At 33.3% G+C, this 24,604-nt stretch overlaps 1 protein-coding gene across 1 annotated transcript in view; it reads right to left on the bottom strand.

Annotated features, from left to right (window-relative positions):
- LOC118187796 (fatty acid synthase-like) overlaps positions 1-24,604 on the bottom strand; it is a 109,939-nt gene that overhangs the window by 82,936 nt on the left and 2,399 nt on the right. The window contains 5 exon segments of the mRNA XM_085814528.1: positions 3,718-3,948; positions 6,292-6,414; positions 11,451-11,651; positions 17,298-17,468; positions 22,717-22,872. Coding sequence (XP_085670654.1) covers positions 3,718-3,948; positions 6,292-6,414; positions 11,451-11,651; positions 17,298-17,468; positions 22,717-22,872 — 882 coding nt within the window.

The raw sequence follows: 24,604 nt of genomic DNA on the forward strand, positions 1-24,604 counted from the left end.
ACTTTTACTAATCATACTGTTATAGAAAAAGTAGAGAAGCGATCCCTAATTTAAAAAAGATTAGCCAGTACCAAAACGAGAAGTTCACAGACTACCCTAAATTAAACTTACAACCGTTATATTAAACCCATTTTCAAATAGGGAAGTGAGATGTTAATCTCTACCATGCAAGGGAAGATTGGTTCTTTGGAGAGACCCAAAGCAAAGCTCTTTGGATCATCACAGGAGCGGTGAAAACTTCCTCGATTAAAGCTATGCAAAGCTATACTTCCAACCCACCAATTGCTACTGAAGTTGGTACAAGCAGTTGGTACATTCGTTTAAAATGAAGGCATCGCATAGAGCGCAATGGATGCCAAAACCATGAACGAAGTACCATGAAGACCCGAATGTTTCAACTAGAAGCTTGTGAGGAATTATTACTATAAATAGATGAAAACAAATGAATGAATTGTAAAAAGGTCATGGTTAATTTCTTAGAATATATTAATATCAAATACCAGGTATATTAATTTAGAAGTCAAACAACAAAAATCAGCGTTATAGCATTTGCAAATTTTCACGGGACTAGTTTCGATGGTTTTTAGAGCCCTCATCCTCAGGCTGCCAAAGTGAAAATGAATAAGATAAGATATAGTGATAAGATAAGATAAGAATAGCTGGATAGGAGTTAAGCAAATAGCGCCATCTATTGATGATACAAGAAGACTAAAACATAATTTCCTAAAGGCTGAAATTAAGGATGGATTGGAATTAGGGTCGTTAACTAGAACGGAAAGATTTTTTCGAATGTGAAACGCCTCTAGGAAATCCAATTAATCAATGGAAGCTGTTTTTTGAATAAGTTTGGCTGCAAAAAGTAGAAAATGATTTCCAACCAACAATGCTGACAACAGAGGACTTCTGTGTTTCCTTTTTCCTAACGTATTCCTTTATGTTACTTAACGGGAAATTTTAAGGCTCTCTTAGTTTGATCAATGTAAACCAAACCAAACTGGCAAGGCATACGACCCAGAAGTTAAATTTCTGTAAAATACGTGCAGTTTTATAGCTAATTGATGGAAAGAAAGGAATGACAACATAATTCTTATAATCTCCTAAAACAAGAGTGTGCCTTTTTGGTGTGTTTGAGATGAGCACTTTTTTGGATTCTCATCTCAAACACACCAAACATGCTTGGTAGCATGATGAGAACATGCTTGCATAATAATGTTGGGTTAAAAGCCCCTGTCAATAGCAACTGCTTTTAAATAATCTAATTCTTGATCAAGAGCCAATTCGGAGGAGCAAACTTCGAGTGCATGGAAAACAAAGAAATAAATGAAGTTAACTTGTTTAGTCGGATGACATGACTTGAAGTGTCGTGGAAGGCAAACCGATGAAAGTGTATGGTAAACCGTAATACTGAAATTGGATGTATTACGGGTGACCAAAATGCCGAGGAACGGAAGAGAATTGCATTTCTCGTTCAAAAGTGAACTGAATAGCAGGATCAATGGAATTCATTATTAAAAGAACTTTACTTAAATCATCTTTATTTCCGTCAAACAGGGTAAAAGTATCGTCTACGTAGCGGAACCATACCGGGAAGTTTAAAGTTTCAAATAATTTTTAATCATAATAATAAGAGAACCTTAAAATTTTGCGATAAGGAATATGAGGCATATGTTAGGAAAAAAGGAAACACAGAAATCCTCTTTTTCCCGGCATTATTGGTCCAAAAATCACAATTCCATTTTTCTGCAGGCAAAATTATTCAAAAAAAAAAAAAAAAAAAAAGTATCTTCCATTGGTGAAGTAGATTTTCTAGAAGCGTTTCACATTCAAAAAATCTTTCCGTTATATTTAACGACCCTCATTCCAATTCATTTTTAACTTCAGCCTTTAAGAAAATTATGTTTTAGTTTTCTTGTTACACCAATAGATGGCGCTAGTAGCTTAACTCCTGTCCAGCCATTCTTATCTTATCTTTTCACTATATCTTATCTCGTTCATTTGCACTTTGGCAACTGAGGAGAATGATTCGGTAAAACCATCGAAAGTACTCATGTGAAAATTTGCAAATATAACGATTGTTTGACTTCTAAATTAATATTTATTTGAGCCACAAGACAGCAAACCACTTCCTCCAGAGTCACTTAGAAAGCATATTTTTGAGAAATTAATGGATACTGACAAGACAGCAAAATCAACAGGCAAATCCTGGGCTAACGTTCAAGACACTTTTGTAAAACGTTTTGTAAAAAAGCCACGTAAAGAGGCTGTGGCAAATTGCAGACTGCAAACAGATTACGATTGCATGGCACATCATCATAATAAAATTGCCATCCTTCCATCTAGTATATGCCAAATTTGTAATTCGGGCATCATGAATGCAGAGCATCTTATATGCTCACAACTGAAACGTGGTAAGATAAAAAAAACTATACTGGAATACCAGAACTTTCATGAACTCCTTGTGAAGACTACATATCTTATGATCCTTTCCTTGTTATTTTAACTTTTTACTTTTGTCCCCATGTTCATTTGTTATGGTTCTTACTTTCAATGTTTGTTCTTTTTTATTATATGTTCTTGTGTGATTCTTGAGCTGTTTTATATGTTTGGATTGATCCTTCCGAAAAAGACGTATGTAACAACAACAACAACAACAAATTTATTTTAGCTGAAGAAACACTTCAGAGTTCTGGAACTTTCCACAGAAATAGTCCTACAGCTCTTCAAACAGTATCACAGAGTACAACAAATAGTTACTTTTCAAACCATTGAGAACGTTAAACAGAAAGCAGTGCAAAGCGCATCTAAAGAGCGAAGCTAACCCGGAGATATCTCCGTACTCCGAACACTGAACTAGGGAATAAAAACAATTGAGAGCAGATGCTCTCCTCGGTCTTGTGTAGCTTTCACCCGGCTGCTGAAAAATACTTCTTGAAATTACTGGAAGGCATATGAGAGCCTTGTACAGTTAGAGCTACATAGAGGATCAATTAAAGTTATTCTGTTACAATACTCATTATAGTTATACAGGGACCGGACCGAAATATCGCCAAATTTAGAGACTATTGTCTATTTCTTGCCAAATTCGGCGAAGAAAATTAGTCGCCTAAGCCGTTGCGAGCTTGGCGATATCTCGCCAAATCAGAGAGATAATCATTTACTCAGTGTTAAATAGACTTGCCCCTGTATTTCTTAACTTCTCCTGCAGTGCATCGTGTCTGTAGATTTTCATGATGCATTATACAGAAAAATACAACAGTTTCACATATAATCGCACTAAAATCACTTATCTATGTGCAAAATTCGTAATAATATTATTAAAAAGCTTAAAAAAGCAATCATTTAGTAGTCCAGGAACGAATTAAATAATTGTTTTACTAATTCCTATGGGGAAAAGTATTTCGATTTACGAATATTTTAGAACGGCCTTTAGGAACGAATTAAATTGGTAAAATGTTAGCTGTACTAAATATCAGCGTACCTTTTATGTATTTGAAACACTTATGCAATAATGAAAAGGGTAAGCTGATGTTAAAAAGACATATTTAATCTATTCAGTTAATATTATTACGGAAAGGGTAAGCTAGTGTCTAAAAGATATACTTAATCTATTCAGTTAATATTATTGCAGAATGAATAAGCTAATAAATTAATACACATAAATTACGAAACACAAATGCGAGCGAGTGAAGTATGAAAAAATATTCTAAATTCGATCACCTGAAGAAGCCTCTGTATGACCAACGTTCCCCTTTATAGTTCCAATGAGAAGAGGCTTTTGTCTTCCTTCGCAATAAACTGATGAAATCGCATTCAATTCGATGGGATCACCGACTACTGTTCCAGTTCCGTGAGCTTCTACGAAATCTACATCCTGAGGAGTAATTCCAGCACCTTTCAAACAATCTTGAAAAAGTTGTACCTCCTCTTTATAGGAAGGCACGGAAATACCTGGAATACAAAATGCACGTATATACTGATGCCAGAACGTAAAAGGTCACTCAGGCAATTCAGTATGATTTGTAATGTATGAAAAAAATTTTTATAGTTTTAGAAGAACTTCAGAAATAAAATATGTTATTTGCAGGCTATAAAATTTCACATAAAAAATTTGAATAAAATATTATTATTATTATTATTAAAAGTTCAAACAATGTCTCCAATGTCCTCTAAGACCAGTATTATTTAAAAAACTAACATATAGGTATTGCATCATCCTTTCATAAACTTGATTAAATTGAGAACTAAATCCTACTAGTTAAAAATGCAACATTGCTCTCACTTTCCTAAGGGGTCTACTTTGAACGCCTTGAGAGTTAGGGGAGGATCGAAATGTGCTGCATCTACGAGGTTATAAGACATTTCTGGTATATTTCATGAAATTAAGCGCAGAGTTATGTGTTTGCTTATATTATCGAGCTAATTCGCCATATTCAAGTTAACTCATACACTAGAGAAATAGAATTCTGGAATTAACATTGATCAGGAAACACTCTGGAGCTGCAGATCTCTAAACAGCCTTACTTGGTGATGCAAGACTTTACTATACATCGATTTGCTGTCATAAAATTACATACTGTTTCCTCCATGTATAATTCCTTTTCAGACAAGCAAACAATCGTTATGGGAATTAAATCTTCCATGTGCACTCGCATGTGCATTTAAACTGAATTTTGACTCATCAGTGAAGAGAAAACGAACACTATCATTTGGATCCGACTGAAAGTGCAGGAGACATCATCTTAAAACTCTTCTCTCTGGGAAGAAGAAAATGGAGATCAGTAGCATATTGATTGCCCTATTCGTTTCGCTAATAAGATGTCAACTTTGGTTTGTCTTCCATTTTAAGAGTTTGATCCACCAGTAGTGAGAAATACCAGATTTTGTATCCGGTGATATTTCTGTGAGCGCTAATATTCATTTCTACCTCGTTGATTTATGCTGTAGGGTACTAACTGTGTGATAGGAGCTTGAAAGCACTTTATACACTATTCGACACCCGGGGGTCGACGAAGAGTACTCTGCGAAGTATTGGCTAGGATTTGTACCTAGGCAGTCTCGGCCACGGGGGTATAATATTTATGAACTTTGGGGTTGCCGATGGTCCATGGGGTGGGTCCTATACTCACTCTTCATGGGCCGGGAGGTGTAAGTCCTCATCCACCAGTGTATTGGTAGCCAAATAGCAAACTGGACTATTGAGAGTCTCGTCACTGCTGTCCTTGGTATTCCATGTAAAGCCTAAGGAGAGGGGCATCCGTGTAGTGCTGGCAGGTAGCCATAATGAATGGCCAGTCATCGCTCCAAGTTGTCATGCCCGCCGCACTGTGATCTCGGTCTAGCCCGGACGGTGCTTCTGACTGATGGCCCGTGTGTAACGGTGGGAAAGAGGGAGCCTAGAAATTGTTGGTGTCAAGGGGTTGTGTAATCCCTGGGCCCAGCAGGATTGTTTGTGTGACTATCCTAAACTAAAGTAATCTTTTGTGTGACTCCAACTGGTATTTTGTGCCAGCCCCTGAATGTGATTTAGTTGACGGACGGCGGTATAAATGCAGTTGCAGCTCATACACTATTAGACGGAAAGGCAACGTGTCGCACTGTCTTTACAAAACTTCTATAAGTTTTAAATTACATTTTGATTTAAGCTTGAATTGAATAGAAAGCATAACTCGCGCGCACATTCAAAATTCTTCCACTAGCGGGTAGTAAAATAATATAAATTTGAATTTACACTTTAAAAGTATTGTAACCGGAGATAACACAAATCTGTCCAAACTAAATTCGCTTAACTTTAATGGCACGATTTGGCGTCAGCTAACAAATGGTTAATGCTGGAATGGCATTAACTGGCAGGCAAGCGTCGTTGCCAAAAGACGAGTTTTTGAGTTTTATAAAAAAACTCAAAAGCCCTCGACTTAAATACTTTACAATCTCATTTGCAACCTGATGAGAGGTTAATGGAAAAGTGAAGTTATAATAAAGCTTAAAATGATAAAAATAGTTTCATTAGCATAAAATACTTTATAATGCTTCGTTTGCTCTGCCAGTGACATTTTTTTGTTTCCTTTATTTTTGAAATGTCCTACTATATGAAATTGAACAATAAACCTAGATCATTTAAATTATTTGCATTTAGCATTAAATGAGTTTTAACTCTCTAAAAATGTTATTTTCAGTTCGATAAAAATTATATAAATTCTTAAATTACGCATTTAGTTTATGTTATTTCAGAACCAAACGTATATCTATGTGCTAAAGAATAATATATATAAGTACATATTATAATTTATTTACCTTCAGCAACAGCTCCTGTTGTTCTAGTTGATACATATGACACTGTGGCGTACACCCTTCGAGCAACTGATGCTTTCTGCAAGAACAATGCACAGATGCTTTCGCAACGGACAATGCCTTCAGCTAAAAGGAATAACATGCTTCTTGAAACTGGGGTGTAATGCATCCAAATGGATGAAATATTTATAAGTCTATTTATAGTAGCTAAGTAGTTATCACGTATCAGGTAATTTAATAATTATTCATTACCGGCTAACTCTAAGCTTTCATAATGACCATGGAGGTAGGAAGTAAGATGGAGTTGCCCTAAACAAGTTTCTTCTATACCCTGCTCTGAAGCACCGGCGATCCCTACGTGGTGACCAAAACATTGGGTCATTTACCATTGAGTTCAATGGGATTTGATGCGTTCGGATGTAAATATTTTGTAATTACGTCGTAAATATACATATAAATGTATATATTTTCTTTTTCTACAACACTTCAGAGTCCTAAGTATATGAAAACAACATATTTTTAAACGGCATTTCATTCTGAACGGAATTAAATGCTATACTTTTCACAGGACAGTTTTCTCAGAATGGTTTAATTTGAATGACATATTTTCACAAGTTTTCGTTAATTACATTAGAAAAAAAAATTAAGGTGATTCGATTTTATTCGGTTAAGGTACAAAAATTAAGATCAAAGTTTATTGTATTATTAATATTAAAATTATGCATTATTTCTTTTCTATTTATAGAGCTTCTTCCTAAAATACTTTCTTAAATATGACATGATTTTTTGGCTTCTGAGGCATCTTTTAAATCAAAAAATGTAAGTCAATTTATAATTAATGCTCTATTCGGTTCATTTTAAATTAGAGAATTATTAGGAATTAGCGAAATACTTTAAATAGTACTTGACTTTCTCTGAACATTTCTGAAAGGAAATAAAATAAGTTTTTTTTTAGTCCAAAGGGATTTGAATTCCGAAGGACTATTAGTTTCGTTTTGGCATTTTGCGTCGGACTCATAAATGTCGGTTCACTTTTCAAACTGTTGCCACAAAATGTTAGAGTCCTGCATTATATTTGAAGAAATTAAATAATGAAAAATCTGCATAAATGTATGTACATTTCTCGTATTGTGATAAAACAACGGTACATAGAGTCATCGAATTTTGAATAACGTAATCCTCCAACGAATACGAGCATGTGGAAGACCAAATTTGAAATTTGAAATTTGTTTTATGATCGATTTCCTATTTTTTAAAACTTTGACGAATTTTTGATTAACAAACTCAAGGATTTCAAAGCGAGCAATGGCAACGTTGTGCAGAAAAAACATTTTTATCTCCAGCGCGTGAGTCTCTGTATCGGAAATTCTAAAGATATGCTCGTTTTAAAACTATTTTACGATATTGCTGTTGCATTGGATCTTATGGTTTAAGTGCGAGGAACATGATATTTAATAAAGAAAGGTAACACACAAAATGTTAAAAAACGCCCCTTTGGACGTAATTTAAAATCTGAAACATTTCAGATTTTTTTTTTTTAAGTATTATTTAAACCTTGTAATTGAGTTATTATAAAATGTAAGGTGAATAATTCTTTTAATTATACTTATCAGATTTTTTTTACCTTTCATTTCAACAATACATATTCCAAAACTCTTTATTACTTTCTTAAGTGCGCATCTCATAGCATTTGCTTTACAATACCTTTTAACAGATTGCTTTCCAATACGAACAATTCTTGCTTAAATAGTTTTATAACGTATTTGTCAACAGGATTTCAATTTATGTTTACAATTCAATATTAAGGTTATTATATATTTAGATAACATTTATAATCATAAATTAGATACATTTAATTATTAGATTTCTTCACAGTACTTTCACAGTTGTTTATAAGTGAATAAATTCTTCATTTCAAATACATTTATAAATAATTTAATGAATATTTATGTATTTTGCAATAATATGCAACAATAATATATGGATGTGAAAAAAATTTGTTTTATTTAAAACATTTTGGCGTTTGGAAAATAAAATAAAAGTAGCGAATACTCTATCAAGGGTATCGAAAGACGTATACAATTTTAAATGTACCGTAAGGTGTTTTTCATTCTTTAAGCATAACATTTTTCTTAAAATCTATATTTTTGTAGTTCAACAGCTTAGAATTTTATAAAACAAATTCATAATCAAAATCGCGCTGTTGTTAGTTATCGAAAAATAACCAAGATATGATTTTTGCGTAAATGTCACTAAACTATACAAATTGCTATTATCCATCACACTATGAATGTTTCTTTCATGCGAAAGTGTCCCTTTTTCGATTTGTATGGAACTGTCGTGTGTCGAAATACTATCAGAACCGTGTCAAGCGAGCTTCTGAATGTAAACAAAGAGAACACCCCATCTGGTGACCCAAGCTTCAAAGTAGTGCTTCATTTCTAGTGCCGACTGGCCCCTCCTTACTTTCCTACCTCCATGATAATAACAGAAAAAAGACACTTGATTAAAATTAAAGTATATTTTAATAAAAAAATATGCTTTAAAAGATTAAACAGTCGTGGTGTGAACTAAAGTGGCTATTCTGCATTAGATATTTAAAAAAATAAAAAAAGTACTGTACTAATTCTCAGATCGTTGAAAATAAAATTCAGTGATAATTTGGACTAAATGATAATAAGGTACCTTGCAGAAAGCTTTTATTTATTTATTTATTTTAAAAAAAGTTTTCTTAAGAAAGAATAAAGTAATAAAAAATTATTTTCCCAGCTGTAACTTATTTCTTCATAATGTTCTAATGCACTTAGCGAGATTAAGTCCTAGGGGCATGCAAGCTGGTCGAATCGAAAAACATCCTCATTACTCAAAACTGGGGTGGAAAGTAAAAGTCCAGTCTTTTTGAGGTTTTGGCAATTAATCTTTCATAAAATGTGGACTCTAAAAGAACAACTTATTATCCATAAAAGGAAATGTTTCACCAGAAGCACTACGGAACAAGGGAACATGACTATATGCAAATTTTTTGCAATAGCATTTGCCTGTAATGATACCTTTAGCTGACTAGTTATTATCTCGCCTTATACCACCATTCCAGAACAACCACAACGATACCTTTCTTTATGTTCTCTTTTAGTGCATCCTGCCCATTTCACGCCAGATGAACTGATGTCTGGAATTTATTAAAGACTGAATCGTCTTTAGTGAATGAACAAGACTTTGGCCCACTACTACGTCATCTGATTTTGATGAATCTGGGCACCGGCATAAGCGTTTTTTACGGCAGTCCTTGAATAGTAAGTACCACATAGAAGAACACAGTCTTTCAGCATATAAGCCTTATCTAATTCAAATGCTTAGCAACCCCTTTATGAGATATGCTTACTTTTGTGCCTTTAAGACGTTTAGATCTCGCTGCTGAATATTTCTTTCTCTTTTCCTTTTACACAGTTATAGAAAAGGAGAGATCTTCTCGACTGCGTCTGAAATACATTTCTATATCTGAAACGATAGCTAGAACCTTTAAGCCATTCCAGACTCCTTTATAAATTATTATGATTACTGCAATTATTATGTTACTATGCGTTATTATGATTATTATGTTACAATTTCCTTTTTCCACTTAATGTAAATAGGTCATCAAAATAACATTTTTGTGTGAAAAAAGTCACATTTGGGGAAACACTTCACGTTCAAAATTATTGACAAACGCAATTCGTCGTCAGTATTAATTTCCTTCTCGTCTGCTTTCGAATCCCCAAATGAATTCTGAACGCAAGAATTGGAATAGCATAAAAACATACTCTAACGACTCCTAAGATCTGCATAATTTTAGCACGTGACTTTTGTTCTTTAAGAATATGAAAAAGAAATCTTGTTAGTCCAAATGGGCTTTGTCCCTGAAGGACTATTGTTTTCGTTTTGCGATTTTGCGTTGAATCATTCTAAACGGCGAATCACTTTTCAAACTGTTGCCACCAAATGTTAGAGTCCTGCATTATATTTGAAGAAATTAAATAATGAAAAATCTGCATAAAAGTATGTATATTTCTCGCATTGTGATAAAACAATGGTACATAGAGCCATCGAATTTTGGATGACATAATCCTCCTACGAATATGGGCATGTGACCAAATTTTAAAATTTAAGACCAAATTTGAAATTTGGAATTCGTTTTATTATCGATTTCATATTTTGTAAAACTTTAACGAATTTTTGAGTAACAAACTCATCGTGTTAAAAGCGAGCAATGGCAACACTCTACGGAAAAAAAACTTTTCATCTCCATATGCTCATTTTAAAATTATTTTGCGACATTGCTATTGAACTGAATTTTTTGGTTTAAGTGCAAGTAACATGATATTTAATAAATAAAGATAACACACAGAACTTTAAAAAAACGCCCCTTTCGACGTAATTTAAAATCTGAAACCTTTCATATTTTTTGTTCTTTTTTTTGTTTTATCATCATTCCTTGACTTGGATGAACTCGGAAACAGATTAACAACTGCAGTAAATTCTGCGCAAGAAGACATTCTTAGACGCGGTCTCAGAAGTACCAAAATTAAAATAGTAGAATTAAAAGCAATATCTTACATTGTACGCTTTAAGTTTTGCGACCGAAGAAAAACTAAGAAAAGCGCACCCTATGCTGTTGTTGTGGCTTATCTCATTTATCTCATAGTAACACCGGAACAAGCCCATAAATTTTATCGTAACAAGGAGTCCAGGATTGTGTCTGGCTTGGATACCATATAGGTTACAACACGACATTGGCCAATTCCTTCCTAGTTCTGAAAAAGGATATTTCCTAGGAAAAAGGTCGTCTGAAGGACTCTCACTCCTGTTCCTCTACCACCAAGCCACTTGAGATTGTGTATTTTATTGAGACTGCTCACTGTGTATTTTAAGTAACCATTTACCGCAAAAACACTACATTTACAGAAATCTAAATCTTTTTTGGCCTCGAAACCTGCCACAACAATCGGGCGGCCAACTAACGCTAATCACTCTACCGGTTACTGCAGATGAGTAATGAGACTATGCCCTCAATGAGACGACACCCTATCTAAATCTAGTACAGAAAATCCCTTAACACCAAATCAATTAAGAAGAAAGGGCAATTTCTCCATTAAGATTTCTAGTAGATATGATTATAGGGTTACCTTTTGCATCAAAAGGTATACATTTAGCATTTTCAGAGCACATTCCACTCTTCATATACCCAATGGACATAATAGGCGATAAACATAACTGGCATCCATTCACGATAGCAGCATCAATACGACCATTCCGAATGTCATGGAATGCATTCCAGAGGGCAAGTGCAGAGGAAGCACAAGCGGCATCTATCGAAAAACTTGGCCCTGTCGAATGAGAAAAATAGTTTTTTAGCTATTGATGAAGAAATTAATTTTAAAACATTTATATAATACAAATATAAAAATCATTTTAAAAAGAACATACAAATTAAAATCATTTGAAAAAGAACACCAGGTTAGTATTCATTATGGTATTTAATCTACAGTGAAACAGGACTACATGTGTATAAAATGAGAACTAATATCCTATGTGTAGCTGAAATTCAAGTCAATTTGTTTCATAGTTTTAACGTTTTAAAACCAAACGGAGAAATAAAAATAATACTGCCACAGACATCTAATAAAGTACCTCTTAATTGAGATCCATCTATAAAACAAGCAACGTTTGATAAATGCGGCCAAAATCTAGCCATGTTCAATAATAACGCTTTTTTAAGTCTCATTATATATCCTATGTAGCAGTTTGGCTTCACGGAACTTCATGGGGCTCATTAAATATGTTATGTACTAGTTTGCAATGAACAGAATTTTAATTCTGTTTGTTTGAACTACATAAAAGGAAAGGTAAATAATTTTGGTTGTTAAAGGGAAAAATCTATAAAAAAATCTTGTTTTAGCTGATCACTCCACTTTACAAATCAAGCAAAACTGGCATTTTATTAGATATAAATATATTTTAAACTTTATTAAATAGAGAAATTATAAAATTCTTTTTCTTTGAGTTCATAGGATTAGATCATTTCACTACCACAAATACCTGTGCTCTGAAACCAAGTGTCTATGAACCATTTAAGTGTAAATACTGAGAAACATGCTCTGGTAGATGGACAGCATCTCGCATCCTTGACCTCTAACAGCAGAAGGAAACTATAGGAGATTCTATAAGGTTCCAACCTCTTCTCTTAAGCTATGTGTGTGGAATCTCGAGAACTGGTAAGCGAATAATCGCTTTAGCTCAGGAAACAGAAACTTAAACCCAAAAAGAGTTAATTACCCTTTATTTCTCAAAATAAGAATTAAACAGTCGGCTCCTTTTGCAGAGCATACAACAAAGCCTGCACTTGGGCTTGAACTCAAATAATAAGAAATAAAACTTCACTAATGCTTAAATAAAAAGATATAGTCTTAGCTATCAAAATTTAAGTAGTTGGCCCCTAAATATCAACTAAACCGGCGAAGCTATCAAGGGCCTGAAATACGGGCCGAGTATAGTATAATACCTTAGACAGAGTGTAGCCAAATAGTAAACGCGCACTAGTCAGAATCAGTGTATCTAACGAAGTCAGTGGAACTTAAGTACCGCTTTCCTCATTTGCATTAACCACGATTCTAAAAGCGGACACTGGAAGGAATTTGAATCTGAAATTAGAAGAGACAGAAGAGTAGCTTTAACTAACGATAACTGTTGAAAACTTAGAATAAACCTTACATTTCAATTTGAAAAATTTCATTCTGGAGATAAACAGGGAAGATATATAGTAGGGTTTGGTTTTAATCTCACAAATTTTCGGTGACTGTCGAGAAATAGTTTATTGAAACTTTTTTTATTTAAAAAAATGAACAGATATTTCATGCAAGAATATTTGTTGTTGTATCACATGGAACTGATTTCATCAATGAATCGTAAAGCTAACGACACAAAAATAACAGTTGTTGTAAAATGTTATTAAGAATTATAGGTAAAATTAATGTATAATGACCTATTTGTTTCTGCTGATGAATAATAAATTAAATTTAAAATAAGGAAAGTAAATGAAAGATTTTGGACCTCGTCAATCAAAAGTGAGTTTAGTCTGGTAGATGGAAACTGCTATGAAATAGTAAGACACCTTTGAGGTGTCGATTAAGTTCACGCAATCTAGAGAATTCACATCTTCTTTCAGCAACAAAATTCTTCTCGCTGCCCTTCTTTAGGATACTTGGTAATAAACCTGCATTATTAGAAGACGTTTACTTACCGCATCTTTCAAGCAATTAAACTTTGGAAAGATTTCCATTAAAAGTCCAATAATCTGGCATCCTTTGTTTTAACACGTCCAATAATCTGGGTCACCTGTCACTGCTTTATGAATAGCGCTTTTAGCACTTCATTCGGTAAGACGGTTTCATATATTCTTTGCTACTTTCAGTTAGTTCTTTGTTTAAAACTTTCTCTTTATGTATCGTGATTTATTTTAAATGTTTTAAAATTTTTTATAAAGATAATGATAACGGAATAAAACGGAAACAAGTGACTTTAAAATTTACCAAAAATTGGCTGTTAATAATTGATTGTTAAAAAGTGAGAATAGAAATATTGTGAAAAGGAAATACTGGATATTGTGTTATTCAAGAAAGAAAAACTAAAAAACTATATATTTTTAAGCTTAAAAGTATCAATACTTGGTGACGCTCGACCAGCTGAATATTAGTGCGTTGTTTAGATGATTCAGTGCAGACAAATCTGAAGGTAAGCCTATAAAGTCACCTTAGCTAAAAGAAGAAGCTAAGTAATTTTACCAACAAGCGAATTCGCCAAAAGGTTATAAGGTATTTTCTCCCTCCTTCCACCATGCCTTCGTGGTGTAACGGTAGCACACTCGGCGCGTATTCGAGAGGTCGAGGTTCGAGTCTTTAGGAAGAGAAATGCTCATTTTTCATGTCCTCTGCTTCAAAATAACCTAATGGCTGTACAATGTCCCCCGAATAGAGATTAGAACCAGGACCTCTCGAATACGCGCTGAGTGTGCTACCGTTGCACCCCGAAGGCATGTGGAAGAAGGTAGAAAATAGCTTATAAAATATCTGTTTGTTTTCAGATGAAGGTTTCACAAGTTTGAAATAAGGCATGGCTTCGATAAACAAAACATTCCAGGTGAACTAAAATCTACCGATAAAGACGTTCCTGTGAATACCAGCTAATGTTCAATGCTATTGTACCAAGAATATCTCATTCCCTTGTCGAGTACAGAATACGGATGAGACCGGCTTTATGCGGCGTAGTTTACAAATTCTACGTTAACAGGGTACGAAAATAAATAAATGTATAATATTTTTAAATTGAATAAGGACAGGCTGAATATTTTATTTTATGGAAATGCTGAAACTTCTAGTTATTATTGAGAAATATTAAGCCTAGGCATTTTAGTCTTGTTGATTTGCTCTTCCATATTCAACTCGATGTAAAAGATGCCCTTTTCACGGCTGCTATTGCTTGGAACTGATCCAAAATAACTTGCAAATAACCCAAAATTACGAAACGCTTGGTAGGAATTGTTGCCAAGCAGCAAAGAAAGCAAAAATATTTATGGTTAAATGTGCAGCCATTCTGAAGTATTAAAAACTGTTCGAAACTCAAACAAATAATTTATTACGCTTCCAGGAATCAAAATTATTGAATAGATTGAAGGTGGTAAAATGAACCACTTGCAATTAGATGACGACGTTACTAGTCGAAATATGTTGAATCCGAAGGTAGCAAAAGAAATGGAAAGTGAGGGAGAAAATTTAATAAGGATTACTTGGCGTGAGATTGGTGAAGCGTTTAATTTACAGGATGTCCATAATTTATTTACCAAATAAAGCTATGTTTAATAATACAGAATAAGAGATAGGGAAAAAAAGACTGCCTGAATTTTATTTAGCACTTTAAAGAATTTTACATTAATGCATTGCATCATGAGCACCATTAGTTGCTCGGCGAATATAAAATCTGTTTTCGATTTCCCTCCAGACGTTATTAAAGCATTTTTGGAATCTCAAAAGCTGCTTCTTGATGCTTTGATCTTTTAATTCTTCCATGCTGCGCTCTCTATAGCATAAATTCAGTTTTTCAAGTATCCCCTGAAAAAGAAGTCGAGAGATGTGACATGCAGAAAACGGGATGGCTAGGAAATGAGTCCATCCGTATCAATCCAACGATCTGGAAGTGCTTCATCAGGGAACATGTACATGTGTAACCCAATGACAAGAGGCCCTATCCATTTGGAATAACTTAGTTAGTGCCTATCAAACGTTAACTTAAGGACACAATTTCCGTTACAAAATGCGTATTTTCTGACCTCAAGTTCTGCATTTACGTCGATTAACCTTTCCTCAAACATAAAATGTTGCTTCATCACCGAATACTGTTTTCCAAACGAATTGATCATCATTATTGATATGGTCAAGAATGCCTATAGAAAATTCCTCACGAACGACTCGATCATTAGGTTTAATTTGTTGATGAATTTGCAATTTATATGCAGGCAGTTTCAACCGTTTATGAATAACTTCATGAACAGTTGACCGGAGTTTCCTTTATGCAAAATACTGCATCGGGCTCTGTAAAACAATTGATCCAAAGTTTAATTGGTTTTTCCGGTTCGTGGAAGTTTATTAAATTTATGTCGTAATTACTTCTTTTCGATGATTTCGTTTCTCTTAAACACAGAATGCACATTACTTTTCCAATGTATATACCATTTTGTCTGTAAACGAATATGCTCCCTGTTGCCATTCCCATAATTTAGAAGAAACAAAACTCCTTGATCTATAGATTATATCGATATAAGTTATTTCTGGTACTTAGTAAATTTAATTTTGTTATTCGGTGATTAAATTATGGACACCTTGTATATTTTCGAAATTCGCCGAAAAAAATTTAAAGTAGAATTGTGATGAAATAATGAATATTCATACTGCATGGAATGGCATTTTAAAAAGAAATCGAGATCTGTAAAGCAGGCAAACATTCTAACTTATTTATATTATTTATTTTTATTATTTATTCCAAATACTTCATACACTGGTAATAAAACGGTTTGAAAGCAAAACCTGTTTAAATATGTAATTAAACTATGAATAAATGTATTTACTAATAAATTTTTCTCATTAAATATATTTGCAGAATTACAGTACGTGACATTTTTCATATCATAATATATTCAATAAAGTGGGAAAAGAGCTTTCGCGATAGTATGCAGTTTTAGATCATAATTCAGCATATTTGATAACTGCGCATCGCCTAAAATCCAGAAAATGATGAATTAATAAGCTTTTTTTAATAAAATCTTTTATAAATTTAGAAGTCTGTTTTTGCTGTTCTAAATCTCCTTTTTTCTAAATTTCAAATTTGGAAAGTCAAAAAAATTCACAAAATAAGCTAAAGAAACCGAATATTCATTTGATATTCATGCGAAGCATATCGCAAAAGAGTCAGTAGTCGGAAAGCATTTGATAATGGCCGTATATAGTAAAAAAGGAAAAGTATAACGTTGGAGAACTAAAGACCTCTCATACTCTATCAAATAACTCATACTATCATAAAGTCTTGGAGGACACAATCATTCAGTAGTGACCAAACTCTTGGTAGACGTTAAGCGAATTATAACTAAGTTTAAAATAACAACTAAAACTAAACAGGGATGTAAAACACCCTTTTATGTGAAAAATAAGAAGAACGGAAATCACACTTGGTGCTTACAAGCTTAGTCAGCACTTATGGCGAGATAATTTAAATGAGGAATCAAATATCAATTTAAATTCAAGTACACTATCAGCCGAAGGCTGCACAAATTAATTTAACGTGAAGTTGGCTTAACCAGCGTGGAGATTTAATATCGGCGATTATAATACAAAGTCGAAGATTAGATATTTTATCTTAGATGATAACCTAGTGATATATATTTTAAACATGTAACGGATATAATATTTTAAACATGTAACACTTACCATGAAAGTCAAAGGCGAATGAAATTCTGTTCGCATTCATGTATCGTCCTATACTTATACATATATGTTTTTTTAGAACCCTTTCATCCTTCATGATTTCTTTTGCATCATCACAGGTCGTCGCATTGTAAACACCGATATTGGCTCCTCTCAAATACGCAGCATCATAGCCTGATTAAAAAAAATTCAAAAAGAAAACATTTACATAAATATAAAAATCTGATGTCTACACCACATGACTTCCTTGTACGAAATGTTAAATTATACGCCTTTTTTCTTGCATTTCGTTTAAACTTATTGGATTGAATTAAATCTACTTTGCCGGCAGCGTATAAACCACAAAAGAATAAATGCATTCTTTGTTTACCATAGCGACACTGTGGCGCTAGGTAACATCATATTTCGTTCATAATAGTATTACATTTCGTTCATATTATAACTCAAAATGCATAAAATTTATTTCATTTAAAGAATCATCTAATCGTTGCCACATGTTCTATTCAAATACGATAATAAAGCTAGACCGATGTATAAAAGAAATTAAGCAAACAAAACAAAAAAAGAAACAGTTTTTTACAGACGATTGAGTATTTCTCATTCAATTAATTCAGTTCTCACTTCGCGACAAGGCAAAAATACATAAAAACTCAAATTATCTGTATTAAAAATTACGAAATAAATCTTAAACACTTATTTCCTCGAAAAAATTTCAGAAAGGATTAAGAATGATTTAATTCGCAATAATAAATGAAGGCGTTATCTTTGTTGTTGCGAAGCTAAGTTTCTGTAGATTGGCAACAAATCCACTAGTCTCCTGTTTCAAATGTAAACACCAATAGCCGCCATTAAAAACAGGCTTAGCGGCAATTAAACAACTTTAAAATTGCTGATAATTCTAAAAATATTGCACACAGGTTTACTAAAGGCATAAAATCCTTAACCGGAAGATAAAAACAGCATAATTCAATCATTTTTAAAGCAAAAAATGTACAATTTACAAACATATAAGAGTAAAGAAACTGAGATCACTGAGCCGGGTAACAGAGTGGATATATATATAAATATATTTATATACGTTTGGTTGCAACCAAAATACGAGGTGCACATCTACATGTTATAGCAGTCCTATATACAAAATTTCAACGTTCTGAGGCTACTCGTTTTTGAGTTACGCGAGATACGTACGTACGCACGTACGTACATACGTTCGTACAGACGCCACGAAAGATTCTCTTTAAAATTCATTTTAAATGAGTTTTATAATTTTTTTGGAGGTAAAGAGTCTTTTATTCTGTCCTTACGTACAGATATCACGGAAAAATATCGTTAAATTGCATTCGAAAGTGGTCAAAATGGATATTTTCGTTGAAATATGCTGCCTGAAACTTTTCGCGATTACAATACTTCCTTTTTACTTCGTACAATTGGTGTGATTTTTTCAGAAAAAGTCCGATTTTGTGTCAAAATACCTATGTTAGAACAATGATAGCTATAAATCTAATATATATCCTATGTCGTGCTTTCAAGACATGAAAAACGAAGTTTGAATTTTGTCAATCGGCCCAGTAGAACAGGAGATATAGAGATGCCCCCCTTTTTTTAACGTACACTGCACAGTGTTCGTTAAAATTGCACATATTATAATCTTTTCCAGAATTCTTAAATTGCCAAAGTTTCTATTAACATTTCTCAGAAGGTAAAGATGTAAAAATCAGGAAGTAAAAATGGCATCATTTAAGTATCAAAGGTATAATTTGATAATTAAAAATTTCCATAAGAACCTTAAAATTAAGTTGTTTGTGTACAACATGCTATATTGTTAAACGTAGACATAAAACAGTTGAAATCTCAATACCAAGAAAGAATTTCTCCAAAATTGCATGGATGTAGTATAACATACCTCCTCGTGGACCACTTTGGCAAAACTAAATCTAAAATTTCTTATTAGCTGCTCTCCAACCATCCTTTCCGAAATGAAGTTTAATATTTTGAACCTTTTTTTAAACATAAGAGGCAAACTGTTCCAGTAGAACGCCTGATTCTATCTCAGAAAATGCGGGCTCAACTTCAATTGCTTTCAGTACTGAAGATATGGATTTCTTTATAATTTTTAAATTAAACTTCATTTTTAAAAGTTTTTTAAATTTTATTGTTTCTCTCCACCTGGCTTTTGTTTGAAAATTCTTCTCAAGTCTAAAAGAAATGCGAGTGAGCTCTTCATTGGCATAAAAAGCAACTTTTCCCCAATTTTTGATAAAGTGATTTATCAAAAATAGCAATTGAATTAGTATGTTAAATGTGCGGAAGTATGAGAATCATTTTTGAATCTTTACCTTCTAAGAAATGTTAATAGAAACTTTGGCAATTTAAGAATTCTGAAAAACATTATAATATGTGCAATTTTAACGTACAGTGTGCAGTGTACGTTAAAAAAAGGGGGGGGCATCTCTATATCTCCCGTTCTACTGGGCCGATTGACAAAATTCAAACTGCGTTTTTCATGTCTTGAAAGCACGACTTAGGATATATATTAGATTTATAGCTATCGTTGTTCTAACATAGGTATTTTGACACAAAATCGGGCTTTTTCTGAAAAATCACACCAATTTCGGGTTTTCATCAGCAGAGAACCAGTTGGCGCTTCGGGAAAGAACCCGTTGGCGCCATTGCATTTTTACTCGCCAAGCTCGCGGCTCATCGCGATGAACCGAGCCGTAAACGTTCTATTTTGTAAACGTGATTTTTAGTGTATGTAAATTCAATAGCAGACAAAACAATATATAACAAAGAGAAGTAAAAATTCATTCACAGCTTAAAGCATTTTACGTTGAAACAAATACCTGTCTTTTTCATAATATATTTCGCAATACAAATAACCTTCAACGATATTCAAATTTTCTTCAGTAGCATTGTTAATAAAACTAGAACTTTATACATTTTATTTTTCAAGAGTTATTTGAACTGTATTCCTTACACCAGCAGTGGCTTACTAATTTTGATGACCATGGGGATGCATCAAACTATTCTGTCATCTTAGATAATGAATATTTTTTATTTCGATTTAATCAGCTACTTATGTTACAACTGCCATCCTCTGAAAGGTTATTGGTAGAAAAATATTCGCAATGTAGTATCTTGTTAAAATTTTACGCCATAAAAATTGATTTACTCTCATAATTTTAGATGACAATAAACAATAATAAAAGTAAAAGCATTACTTATTTAAAATGCACATGCACATTTTTGCGGCCTAGGAAAGCAAATTATTTTTAAGGGTTGGAAACCTCATGGTTCTGCGTGCTTACAGCGGTTAATAATTAAGAACATAACGTGAACGGCCGTGTTACAAATTAGCATTTGCTCCTCTTGCCATATTTTCTTCCTTTGATCCCGAACTGACGAGCCTAGAACCGGCATCTATCGACGAAAACTTCTTTAATTATACGAAAATATTTCTATCTATTCTTGTTAAAAAACTCAGAAAAATGACGTGGAAATCAGAAAAAATAATAATAAATAAGAGAAGAATAATAGAAGAATAATAGAAATCTCCAAATGCGAACAACGACAGTGATAATTCAACAAAATGAACGCAGGAGGAATGGTTGCAACCTTCGAACAAGCGGATAAGATGAATCCGCTAGGTTACCAGGTTTGAACTATTACCGCCAAAGTTGGTGATGTTTACATTTACCGGGTTCTTTGCGGAAGTGCTACCCCATTTTTGTTTCCATATTTGGCCTACGTATTAAATTTTGTAATATTTGGTGCGAAATTTACGGAAAAATTAAAAAATTTATCTTGGCAAAATTTTTCAGTTTGACAATGAATAATTCACTTGGCGAATTTATTTATATATGGCAACCAATTTTAATTTCCCTTCCATTATGCCGGAGCGGAAAAAAAAGTACCTCGTTCCAACCTTTTTACATTGTGCTTGAGCGGGGTAAAAATTACGTCGTTTCTACTTCCAAATAATTTTTGCCCACCAGCGGCCGAGCGGTAAAGACGCTGAGTAGTTCGGTTCGAATCCCGCGAACGGGCTGACTGCATGGGCTTTTCGTGGTTTTCCTGATATGTAACGTGTATACGAGCCAGTTTCTCTTAGAAAGTCCTCCACGAAGGCATCCATCCCTTTAGGCAGATAGCCCTCGTGTGCTTTGCTATAATTGAGTAATCCAATCCAAATAATTTTAGCAAAGTGCTTAAACTACATCTGATGTTTTATCGCTTTCAACAAATATGCCAAATTTCAAAACGCGCCAATATATAAATTCACGTATATCTTCGGAAATTTTCAATAAAAAATTGTAATTTTTTGCAGGTTTGCTTAGAAATACGTCTACTTTTAAGATGATGGTAAAAATTTTATAGATTATAATTTAAATTTTTACCATATTTTTTTTATAGATTATAATTTTAATTTGTATTTAAAAATACAAATTTTAAAAATAAATCGCAAAAAATGGTTGAATTTTATTTGGAGTGAACCTGAATTTCGAAATGTGAAAGGAAGAAACAAATATGTTCAATAAAAAAAAAGAGAGATTAATAAATATAGACCAAACTCAATTAACACTGAGGCGCTAAAATTTTGAGAGCTAATTTTTTAAAAATTACTCGTGCGATTTTTACAAAACTTGATAGTTTGACGTAATTTGAATCGTAGAATCGAAATATGGGAAAAAAATTGGTGTGTTATTTCAGAAAAAGGTCCGATTGTGTGTCAAAATACCTATATTGGAACAATGCTATATACAAATTTAATACATATCCTAAGTCGCGCTTTCGAGACATGAAAAACGCAAGTTGAATTTCGTCAATCGGCCCAGTAGAACGGAAGACATGGAACTGTCCTGCCTTTTTTTTTTGCGCAGTGTCCGCAGCATTCGCTAGATTTGCAATAGCATTAATGATGCTAGCAAGAGGAACTGAAAATCTTAACTGACAATGGCTACATTCTTGAATCAATATACAAAAGATGTCATATGTAAGCATATGTTGGTCTAGATTTAAACATTTCAAATCTGCTTATAGTATTGAGAATACTGATACTAAAGCTACTAAATAGTATACTAAACACACTAAATGATAATATTGATACTAAAGATGATGAGTACTAAGAAATTTAATATAAAGCGTTAAGGTATTTTAATATAAAATGTTAAAATACCTTAACATTTTCTTAAGATATCTTAACATTTTATCTTTAAATTTATGATAAACACATATGAACTGCTAGCTGTAGGAGCTTAATTTTGGAACGCAGTCAAAATATTGCTAAATCTCCGTTTCTTACTTTTCTAATACAAGGCTATTTCTTCTGTTTTAAGATAGCCCAACATTGAGTTAGAGAGTGAAAACTGGTTAATAGGATATAGGATAAAACACGGGTAATACATATTAAATTATATGTTACCTGAGTCAAAAATAGCTTCGTAAGTAACTTCTAAAACTTTCCTTTGCTGAGGTTCCACATAATCGGCTGTTGAATTAGTCAAATGAAAAAACTGAGCATCGAATTTGTCCAGATTTTTTACAAGGCCTACTGAAGAGTGTGGCATAGCACAAGCCCCTGTGAAAATGTAATAAATGTGTTCACTAAATTTATTGATAAAAATAATAAATACACCAGTTATAAAATCCCCTTTTTTCCCCAAGGTCCTAAAATAAATTAAAAAAAAAAAAAAAAAAAAAAAAAAACGAAATTTAAATGATTATGTAAATATATCTATTTTCGTACACAGTTAATATGAGACGCAAATATCAAATTACTTATTTCAGCAATTATAATATTTTAGTTTAATACAAAAGTAGTTTCTGGTAAAGGATACATTTAAATTCATCACAGTTGTCTTAATATCGGGTTAAATTACCCAGAATTATTATTGGAGTCAAAGAATTGTAGAGTCATTACGATGCAGGAGATGCATTATAGATGCAGGAGACGTGAAAATATGTGCAATGCCTTCGCTGGAATTCGAATTTCAGACCTCGCAATAATACGCCATACGTTCTTTCAATTACACTACGAAGGCACGCAGAAAGGAGGAAGAAAATACCTTCTACAGGGCGACTGGGCTGAGAAAGCGCAGTTGCCAAATCTTGATGGTGACGAATTATCGTCCACCATCTTTTAGTTCGAGAGCCATTTGTAGAGCCTTTTAGAATTTTTCAATGCAAGGAAATCGAAGAAATCCGCAAACATATATTTCGTTAATTCTATAAATTTTGTTGCCACTTCCAAGAAGCTAAAGCAAAAATAATTATTAGTGGCCAACCGACATTAAATAATAAAATAAATTAAACGAAAGTAAGTAGAATTAAATTGAAGTATGTATAAAATAAAAACTTCATTCATTTGAAATCCAACAAAGAGGCCGGATTCGAATCCCAGAGAAGGCATGGGAGTTTGTAATGTCTCAAAACATGAGGCGAGCCGAAAGTCCTCTCTAGAGGTTGGTGACAAAGAGAGAGAGGTGGAAGACCCTCGGACCCTTCCTCCTGGGAAGCTCTCTTTCAAAATTGGGATGAAAGTGAGCAGAGTCGTATTGTCACCTGTATGGTGCCATGGCTCTTGCCAACGACAGGCGCAATATTGCCAGCTTGACACGATGAATTTCATGGGCCTGTTCTGATATCAGACAAGCGAGATTAATCACAAAAACAACAACAACGTATGTGTTTCCTTTTCAAGCTGCATTAATAGAATATATTAGAATGAGTAGAATAAGATACATATTTAAAAGAATAAGATACATATTTAAAAGAATAAGATACACATTTAAAAGAGCTCTTCATATGTACATATTTGAGAGCCCATGAGGACCTAATGATGATATCAAAATTGCATGATTATATGAGGTGCCATCGGATACATGATCATTTCCCGAAGACTTTTGTTAAGTTAGCAGCACTGATGAACTTTAGATACGCTTCTTCGTTGCCGTATGAAACTGTTTGGTCTCTGAACATATAACATAACTATGGGAATTGACTCCGCACTGCGTTGTCTGCTTGAACTATTTTGCTGGCATATGTCACAGAATTTTAGTCGAAAGGGGCAATTTGCCCAGGACTATTAATTTCGTTTTCGCATTTTGCGTTGATTCACTATAAACGTTGATTATGTTCCTCCATGTTATTCTGTGAAAAGGACAAATTGTGACTCTTTTGCCAGTTACGGAAAAGCTTACATCTTTGCAACTACAAAACATAAATTCGTTTAATAGAGAAAGGTGTACGCTGAAAAATGCAAAAAGAATTTTGGAATTTGGAATTATGGTTCAACCACAGCTGAATGACAA

This window comes from Stegodyphus dumicola, chromosome 4 (assembly GCF_044657685.1).
Source record: "Stegodyphus dumicola isolate Sdum_Otavi_A_Nest chromosome 4, ASM4465768v1".
Taxonomy (NCBI): Eukaryota; Metazoa; Arthropoda; class Arachnida; order Araneae; family Eresidae; genus Stegodyphus; species Stegodyphus dumicola.